At 47.2% G+C, this 9,383-nt stretch overlaps 1 protein-coding gene across 1 annotated transcript; it reads right to left on the bottom strand.

The window, feature by feature from the left end:
- Window positions 1-6,176: 6,176 nt before the first annotated feature.
- Window positions 6,177-7,402, bottom strand: LOC119888115 (T-cell acute lymphocytic leukemia protein 1 homolog). The gene is made up of 3 exons (XM_038698554.1): window positions 7,254-7,402; window positions 7,007-7,071; window positions 6,177-6,628 (listed from the first exon to the last, which is right to left on the bottom strand). Exons 1-3 carry the CDS (start codon window positions 7,292-7,294, stop codon window positions 6,195-6,197), a joined length of 540 nt encoding a protein of 179 aa, XP_038554482.1. The 5' UTR covers window positions 7,295-7,402; the 3' UTR covers window positions 6,177-6,194.
- Window positions 7,403-9,383: the final 1,981 nt, after the last annotated feature.

A 9,383-nucleotide genomic window follows, 5' to 3' on the forward strand; every position in this document is an offset into this window, starting at 1 on the left:
TCCTGCCAGAGTGAGGATTTGAGGATTTGAAGAAACGCCGGTCGCAGTGTTGTCGTCTGTTTTTATAGCGTACCGTTTGGACTTCATAACTTGGGATGAATAAATATCTGATTTAACTGTATTTTAAAGTTCTATTATATATCTAACTTTATGAAAAACATATAGCTCCTTTAACTAAATATAGATATATTAACAAGACATGCGGGAAATGTCCTCCCTGTATGATGCTACTAAAATGACATTTTTACAGAAATCATATGTCCCTCACTCTTATTGGACATTTGTTTTTTTAAAGGTCCATAGTGAGTAAAACAAGCGCACATAATGAAAAGGGGGGGGGGCGTATTTTTCCACTTTTTTTCTCAAGAAAAGTGAATAATGATTAGAATTACTCTCTTTTACGTCTCTTTCCTGTGTAGTCAGTCCCTCCATATCTTTATGTAAACACAAATATACACTTAATATTTGGTCATTTCAATAAACTATGAAGGAAAAACACAACAGGGTGGACACGTTACGGTCAAACACATTAAACTGACTTAATCTGGAAAACCACACGGCTAAATGTCTCTCCACTGGTGTGATGTCACCAGGTCACCTCATGAGAGTGATGTCAGGACAAAAAAAAAGGTTTCCACTTAAAGGCCAGTTAACGACACTCAACCAGGTGGACAGTGACCAGGGGACAAACAGGAAACCTAAAATTAAATGATAATGAAATATTTAAGCAGACATATGTTGTTATAAGTAATTTTTTAGATCTAAGTTGAAGGATCAACACTGGGGACGTGGCAAAATCCCACAGTACCTCTTAAAACAAAGCTTTCAAAATGTAAATTAAAGAACGTATAAGCCAATCTCATAGTAACCATAATTAATAACAATTAACCTTACATCAAAAAACAAATGGAACTAGTAATTGTCCAAATTTAGACAAATTACAACATGATTTGTACTGCGGAACGAAAAAGGCACCACATAAAAACCAGACAGTGAAAGTTTTTGCCTTGTGACGTCAGAGTGCGCCGTTATCTGCTGGGTTTGATGTCAGAATGTGGCCCCTGCCTGCTTTGTGCACGATTTTGATAGGCGCTTCACAGTTAGTCATATCGCCGCCTGGTGGTTTGGCGTGCTCTTCACAGCGTTTGATAGCGTGTTTTCATGTAGACAGATTTTCTTTTTTTTTTAAACAAAGGAGAATAAAAACGCAGGTTATAAAAGTAGCCGCGTCATTTTGTGCTGAGTGGCTCAGATGGTAAAACTGTCTTCAGCCTGTGTGATTTTAGGAAATATCACGTGTGAGCTCCAAATCAAAACTTCATTTTAATAAAAAGTTCTGTCTTCTTGACATTTTGAAGAAAACAGGTAAATTTTTCCAGGTTTTTTCTCCATCAGGCGGGAAAATATTACATAACATCGCATCAAAAGGGCGTAACGTGGGCGGCTACAGACAATATGAAAATACTCTCACGCACAAGTAACATCATCCGTCACATCCACACCTGCAGCATCGCGTCAGTCGGCCCAGAGAAATAAAACAGAGAAACAACCAGAGTAACTTCAACACTGTTGGCTGAAGATAATAAATCCAGCTCATCTGTAGGTGTTAAACTCGTCGTTTCCACGCTGCAAACTGTTTACGTCACAAAACCGCCTCAGCTGTTCGTTCACAGAGAGAGAACGGAAAAGAAGAAACGCCGTTTTTTTGGTCATTTTACAGTCAGCAGCTCGTTTGTTTGTTTCTTGCATATTTAAACTGCGTGTTTTTCTTATTGTGCAGAGAAAACCTTCCTGAAAACGTTTTCTTTTGTTAGCGTTTCTGGTCGCAGGATGTTTTCAGAACATTTTTCACAAATTACGCTTTGAAAAAAGTGACGGGACAAAATCAGCCGTTTTCAGAAAGTCTTGCGTCCCCAGGGTCCCCGACAGGAAGAGCACTGTTCCAACCTGATGACTTTTAGCTTTTCAACAATAAAGTGCTCCGATTTCTGTTCGACGCCCCAAAAATCAATAAGAAATAAACGTGTGAATCAGAACTTCTTCTTCTTCTGTCCTCTTTAATCACCTCACGACCCCTCGGATTTATCTGCTGACCTTTCGGAGGGGCCCGACCCCTAGGTTGGGAACCACTGGACTAAACCAGTACTTTTTGATACTTAAAGTATATTTGCTGTACTTTAATAAAAGTAGAATTTATATTGATGGACTCTCAACCTTCCGTACATGAAATGTTTTCATGCACCTGCACTCGGTGTTTTCTGGCACCGAGGACGCGGGTCAGTTTGTCCGCAGACGGGTTCTGGTGTGAATGTGGATTAAAATTCAGCGTTACAGTCAGGAGTTTGTGTTCTGTAGCAGCCGAAGCTGTTTTGATGCTTCATCAGAGAGGATCGATATCCCACAATCCAGTTCACCTGACGCTGCTTCATCACGTGATGTAATCAGGTGTGATGCCGTGAGTTGGCCAGCAGGTGGCGGCAGTTTACTTCCACAGCGGATGAATCATAAAGAGCTGCGTGGGGCCCAGTCACACCTTCATCAGGTCAAATTTATACAGGTGCGTCTCGGAAAATTAGAATGTCGTCGGAAAAATCAAATTTCCCCATCAGTTAATTTCAAAAGGGAAACTTTAAGTGAAATTTTTCTTCTGTTTTAATCTTGATGATCGGAGCTCACGGAAATCAAAAGTCCAGATCTCAAAATATTAGAATAAAGAGTCTGGTTCAGCTCTCCAGAACTCTTTGACCCGGTCCACAGAGAGCTGGATCAAAGCAGATTCAGGAAGCAGCAGGGACGGCCGCAGCCTGCAGAGGACTGGAAAGCTGGTTCCAGAACTTGGGGGGTGGCTTCAAAAGGAGTGGACTGAGACTGGAGTCATCGAGATCCACCAGGCTCAGACGGGCCCAGGAAATGAGCTGCAAGGTTCACGGTCCTGGTGTCAGCCAGTCCTGAACCAGAGACAGAGTCAGAAGAGTCTTAGCTGGGCTAAGGAGAACCAGAACCGGTGCTCAGTGGTCCAGAGTCCTGTTTTCGGATGAAATCCAGGTCCCAGAGTCTGGAGAGGACCAGAATCCAAGTAGCTTGAAGTCCAGAGTGAAGTTTCCACAGTCTGCGATGATCTAAGGGGGGCCTTGTCCTCTGCTGGTTCTGGTCCACTGGGCTCACTACCAGGAGCCTTTAGAGACTCCATCTGCTGACGAGCTTTACGGAGACGCTGGTTTCCTGTTCCAGCAGGACCAGAACCACTAGGAACCGGTCTGCTGACCGTGGCGTTACTGTGATTGGTCGGCCAGCTCACCTGACCTGAACCCCTCAGAGACTCTGAGAGACCCTGGACGAGCTGAAGGTCTCTGGCAAAGAACCTGCGGGCTTCATAACAGCTCAGCAGGCTGATCGTCTCCTCGCCGCCCCGATGCAGAACCCGACCTTTACAGGAGGTCCACGTCTCTTTGATACAGTCTCCATGCGAATATTTTGAGAAGTGGAGTTTGGATAAAAAATATTTCACTTTATGTTTAATGAATCTGGAAAATATGAAAGATTCATTTTTTAATTAAATTACAGAAAAAAAGAACTTTCTGAGATGCACCTGTGTAAATAAAATCACTCTCATTTTGTTTACTGATCTGTTTCTGCACACCAATATATTTTTGCTGCCATGTGACCGCCGGCAGTCTCCTGTGTGAGAGGCGTCTGGCTGTTTTCCCACAGTACGGTCTGTCAGGATCACAGCCATCACACATGGACACTGACAGGAGGGTTACGAGGTCAGAAGGGGGCGTGGCCTGTCACTGTAACAAGCCAATGATGAGTGGGCGTGGAGATAACGACTGATAAACATCTCCAGCCAATCAGACGGCCCCGAGAGAGACGACAGCAGCAGCAACAGGTCCCAGAGGACGGAAGGGTGTTTTACTGTGTGATGCTGCTTCATCCTCAGTTCCCACCTCCGTCTGGTTTATCTGATCTGAGGTCTGCACCGCGAGGAGAGATCAGCGTTTTCCCCACCTTTGGTTTTCTGGTTCACAAAGGTCGGTTTATACATGCACGTCGAGTCCACGCCGCATCAGTTGGCGAAGGCTTGCCTACATGATAACACTCTGCACGCAGACACTTTGGTTTAGTAGGAAAGAGAAAACCCAGATAGTGCAGTCCCTGGATCAGGTTCAGACACATGAACCACTAAATGATGATGTAGCTTGGAGCGATAGAACAGGACTGCATCCTGCTCCCCAGTCTGCGTTCCCACTTCTGCCTCCCAGCGGAGTGTTCGGCATAATTCACCTGGTCAGAAAACAAGCGAGACCAGTTTCTTGGTTGCAGGAGAGAAAAAGCTGAGAAATCCTCCTCCCGTCAGTCTCTGATGTGCAAACACCAGAACGAAGGTGTAGAGGGAGGAGAGAACTCTTTTATACACAAATCTCCCAGAGTAACTTTATCTTTTGGCCTCCAGCTGTGGAACAAGGGGGGGGTGCAGGATTATGACAGACGGGAGGATGAAGAGAAGAGTCTGTAATCTGCAGCTAAGGGGGGGGGGGGGGTAAACCAGCTGCTGACTGTGACAGAGAGGAAGGTGGGAACTGAGGATGAAGAGAAGAGTCTGTAATCTGCAGCAACATCTTTAAGCAATTAAAATTCTGTTATCCACCTTAGTCTCTGCAGGGGGTTGTTGGGCTGCTGGGAACAGCGGAGGGGGGGCAGACCTCAGATCAGATGAACCAGCTGCTGACAGGTGGGAACTGAGGACGAAGCAGCATCTCACACTAAACCCCCTCCCTCTCTAATTGGAACACGCCCCTTCCCTCCTCTGGGACCTGTTGCTGCTGTCGTCTCTCGGGGGGCCGTCTGATTGGCTGGAGATGTTTATCAGTCGTTATCTCTACGCCGCTCATCATCGGCTCGTTACAGTGACAGGCCACGCCCCCTCCCGACAGACCGTACTGTGGGAAAACATCCTGCAGCAGCGTTTTCATTGGTCCACATGTGATTCATGAAGAAATAAATAAAGTGTATATTTCTATGTGAACACGTTCTGTAAACGTTGTGACGGCTGAACTCAGGAACAGCTGATGCAGGACTGACTGATACTGACAGCCGTTTCTCTTATTTTGGACGGGGAGCTCGAGGTCGTTTCTTCAGCCGTGGCCTCAGGGTGTTTGTGCAGTGAACATTGTGACGAACAGTTAACGCCTTCATCATTTTGTTTTTTTACTGCCTACTGCGACTCTCAGGAAATGGCTGCACCAACATTTTATGGGCGCGAGGAACGTGAAGGAGCAGTTAGGCTTCTTCCTTCCAACAGTGAGGCAGGCGGACCCGGCGGCAGGTCTGAGGGAGATCAGGGTCAGCAGAGCACCGTGCTGGATGTACTGAACAGGTGTGTCTGAAGAGACGGACACGACCTCCGTTTCCTGCTCCCAAAAACTAGGGTGAAATAAACACTCGTGCCACAGAAAGTATTTATTACGCAGCGTATTTATGAAATGAATCACTTTAATGTTGCAGCTTCAGATGATTTAGATTCTGCTGCTGGACTTTAATCTGGAAGAATAATCAGCATTTATTAGATTATCTGCAAAGTGTCTGAAGCTTTAAACAAATGTAGCGCAATAAAAGTAGAAAGTACCAGAAAACAGAAATACTCTGAAGGATCTCAAAGTTTAACGGGTGACTTTCGAGTCTTTCAGAGTCTTTCAGAGTCTTTCAGAGTCTTTCTCTTTAAATGGATTCAGACCTTGAATATAATCTCTGGGATTAAACAGAAACCACTGCAGCAAACTTTTTATTGATCTGTATTCTCACAGAAACATCTCAGATCCAAATAATCTGCAGACAACAAACATCAGGACGAAGTTCAAACTGCAGAAACACCAAAGTTCTTTAACTTAAAGAAACTAAACGTGGTCACTGACTCTTCTGCTGAGACGCAGAACTTCCTGTCCAGCACGACTTCTTCTTCTCTGCCGGCAGAACATTTCAGCTCACTCTGCATCAAGAAAACTCAACCAGACGGTGAAACACTGAAGATGTGAATATCACATCAACTCGGTCCAGAACAACAACATGTTTTACATCAGGCCAGCCGGACTGGACTCGCCCTGCTGGTCTCTGCTGGATCAGCCGGACTGAACTCGCCCTGCTGGTCTCTGCTGGATCAGCCGGACTGGACTCTCCTCCCGCTGGTCTCTGCTGGATCAGCCGGACTGGTCTCGCCCTGCTGGTCTCTGCTGGATCCAGCCTGTCTGATCAGCTGGTTGCCAGCTCGCCTGGTCCAGGTTCTGCACGGGACCTCTGTAGTCCTGGTCCCCCGTCAGGCTGTCCCAGTCCCCCTCCACTGAACTGTCACAGCTGGAGTTTGGAGACAGCGTCCCCTGCGGCCCGTCCTCCCGCTCCAGGCTCCCCGCTCGGCCCCGGGGGGCCCCTCTGAGGTCCTGGTCTGTGAGCACCCGGTCCAGGAAGCTGATGTACCTGAGGGCGTGGCGCAGGATCTCGTTCTTGCTGAGCTTCCTGTCGGGGGGGTGAGTGGGGATGAGACGCCGCAGCTCGCTGAACGCCCCGTTAACGTTCTGCTGACGCCAACGTTCCCGGCTGTTGGTGGAGATCCGACGGACGACCCGGGGACCAGAACCTGGGGGTGGGAGGAGAGAGCAGGGGGGTCAGCCGGACTCACGAAAACCAGATCTGAGGACACCCGGCCGGCACACAGGAACACATGAAGAAGAAACGGGCAGTACAAGAACAGCTGACTCTAAAATCAGTGTTTTCCTCCATGGAGTCTGGTCTGCGCCGCCAGAGTGACCGGAGAAGCTTTTAATTCTAATCAGTGATTGGCTCTGGTCCCGGGGGGTCTGGCCAATCAGAGCCCAGCTGCTGCTCTGTGGCCTTTATTCATCAGACTGTAAATGTTAAACAGGAACCAAATAATCTGCCAGATATGAAAAAACTAAACTTCACATTCAGTTTTCATCATTTAAGGACAGAAGAAGAAGAAGAAGTTCGCTCGGACCGTCAGGGAGGTCCAGCTCACACGGAGTCGCTCTGAGCTCCATCAGGACGCGTCGATCCGGATCCCTGCAGACAGACAGACGGTCAGAGTCTGAAATCTCCACATCAATAAAAAGGAGACCAGTTTCCAGTCAGACCTGGTTCTGAACAGCTGTGATCTGATCGGGTGCAGCTGTTTCCCTGCGGGTCTGACCGGGATCCAGGTCTCCGGACTGACCCCCAGACTGCGGTTCAGCTCGGTTTCCTACCTGTTGCAGGTGAGGAGGTGACGCGCGGCCTCGTGCGGCATGTCTCGTGCAGGCAGCGGAGGACCGGGCTGGATGATCCGGGTTCGGCTCAGCGGCTCCGGGGCAGCAGACGTGCTGGAGGGGTCCGGTGGAGTTCAGAGTCTCCGCCGGGTCCCTTTTATACCCGCCCTCTGCGGGTCGTGACGCCTCGTTTCCATGGAGACAGTCCCATTAAAGCCAGACAGAGCAGGACTCCCAGGAAGCTGCACCCCAGGGACCTGCAGGGGCCAGGGGCCGCCTCTCCCCGCCCCGCCCCCCTCCCGCTGCAGGAGCCGTGTTTTCCGGCGCCTCCTCCTCCGTCACGACGGAGCCCGGAGCCCCGGAGCCCCGGAGCCCCGGAGCCCCGGAGCCCCGGATCCCTGTGAGTCCTGCAGCCCAGATAACTTTCACTGCTGAGCTTTAAACTGCAGGCCAGTAAAAGTACTTTCCATGAGTATTTCTTACATCCCAGAGGTTAAACTGTATATTTATTTACTTATTGTTTGTGTTTTTTAATCAAAAAGCCGACTGGGGACAAGTGAATCAGCTGTCTGTCAAACTTTATCTATAATATAATAATAATAATAATAATAAACTTTGCTCTTTAGGAAGCTGAGAACAGAACACGTGTTTGTGATCACAGGAGCTCTGAGCAGCCTCCGGGGCCTCCGGGGCCTCCGGGGCCCAGAAACCCAAAGAAATGTCTTCAGAATCTGTTGAACCCTGCCGAACAAACCCCGTATCTCCAGGTGTTGGACATCCTCCTTCAGCTGAACGAAATTCAAATTCAATCAGCTTTTCTGGCATGAATGCAGAGCGACAGTACTGGCAGAGCTGCATGTAAATTACACAAGGACAATTCATTTCATTAAGTAAGGACATAAAACAGTAAGTTGGGTTTGTGTGATAATACAAAATAAAATAAATAGATAAAACTGTAGACGTGTGTATTAATAGACAAAATAATAATAATAACCAATTAGTTTATTAAAACAACAATTACTGAAAATCAAACAATCAAAATAATAATAATTTGAAAATCAGTCCAGTTCTTCATTAGTCACTAAAAGGAGCTCAGCACTCAGTGAAGTATTTCTGATTAATCCTGGCTGGATCAGCTGGAAACTGTTGTTCTTTAGAGAAACACATGGTGGTCTTATAGACCATGATGCATTGCTGCAGATTAAACCGCCTTCCTCTGGTTCAAACTGGGTTTATTGTGAAAGAATCTTGTTTTCCGCCGGCAGGTAAACGTCTTCTGCACAGCTGCTGAGTCAGAACCAAGCCGGGAGGTCAGGGGTCATCAGAAGGAAAATATAAGTGACTCCCAACAGAAAAACACCAGTTCCAAACTTTAACAGGGTCTAAAGAGTTCAGACACCTGCAGCGGAAAACGTCGACTTCTACTGTAACACTGGAAGTAAGGGAGGCTGTGGTTGGAACACTTTTGCTTCAGCAGCTAAAACTCACTGAACTTTCAGCTCGAGTTCTCAAATTTCTCTACAAAGTCCCCACAGTTGTTCACTACAAATGGCACCGATTCAGTCCTCTACGAGAACATCACAGACCTCGGGAGTTGATGCCAAATGCAATGTGTTCCCTTGTTACAACAATCGCACAAAAGAAGCAAAAACAGACGCCACACTAGATGATAAGCTGCGACGGGCCGGCGCCCTGTCCGGGGTGGAGCCCGCGTTTCGCCCGATGTCAGCTGGGATTGGCTCCCGCCCCTGACCCTGTACGCAGGATAAGATGACGATGGACGGATGGACTCCACTGTAATCTGTATATTCTGAATGCACCTCTTCCCAGACTTGATCAGCACCAGGCCTGATCGGGGAGGAAGCAGGTAAACATGAAATGATCACTTAACTCTCTCTCATCTGGATTTGGTGTTACAGCCACTACAGGTTGCTGATGATATTTAGATGAGGTTTGAATGCAGGACTCTGGGGACGCTGGGGACGCTGGGGACATGTCCCCACCACTTTTTTAAAGCATAATTTGTTTTTAAAAAAACATCTTACAGTTAAATAACAAATGAAAATGCCTTTAGAAAGGTTTGTTTGCACATTAAGAAAACATGCAATGCAATTAAAATATAGCAGAAAG

The sequence above is a fragment of the Micropterus salmoides genome, unplaced genomic scaffold, assembly GCF_014851395.1.
Source record: "Micropterus salmoides isolate LMB-PRFRI ecotype aquatic unplaced genomic scaffold, ASM1485139v1 Ms_hic_scaffold_5, whole genome shotgun sequence".
In the NCBI taxonomy this organism is placed as follows: Eukaryota; Metazoa; Chordata; class Actinopteri; order Centrarchiformes; family Centrarchidae; genus Micropterus; species Micropterus salmoides.

Coding starts and splice junctions, on each gene's coding strand:
- LOC119888115 (XM_038698554.1), bottom strand. CDS start 7,294: ATGCCGCACGAGGCCGCGCGTCACCTCCTCACCTGCAACAG. Junction 7,072..7,253: donor CACCTCCTCACCTGCAACAG/GTAGGAAACCGA, acceptor GTCTGTCTGCAG/GGATCCGGATCGACGCGTCC. Junction 6,629..7,006: donor TGAGCTGGACCTCCCTGACG/GTCCGAGCGAAC, acceptor TCCCACCCCCAG/GTTCTGGTCCCCGGGTCGTC.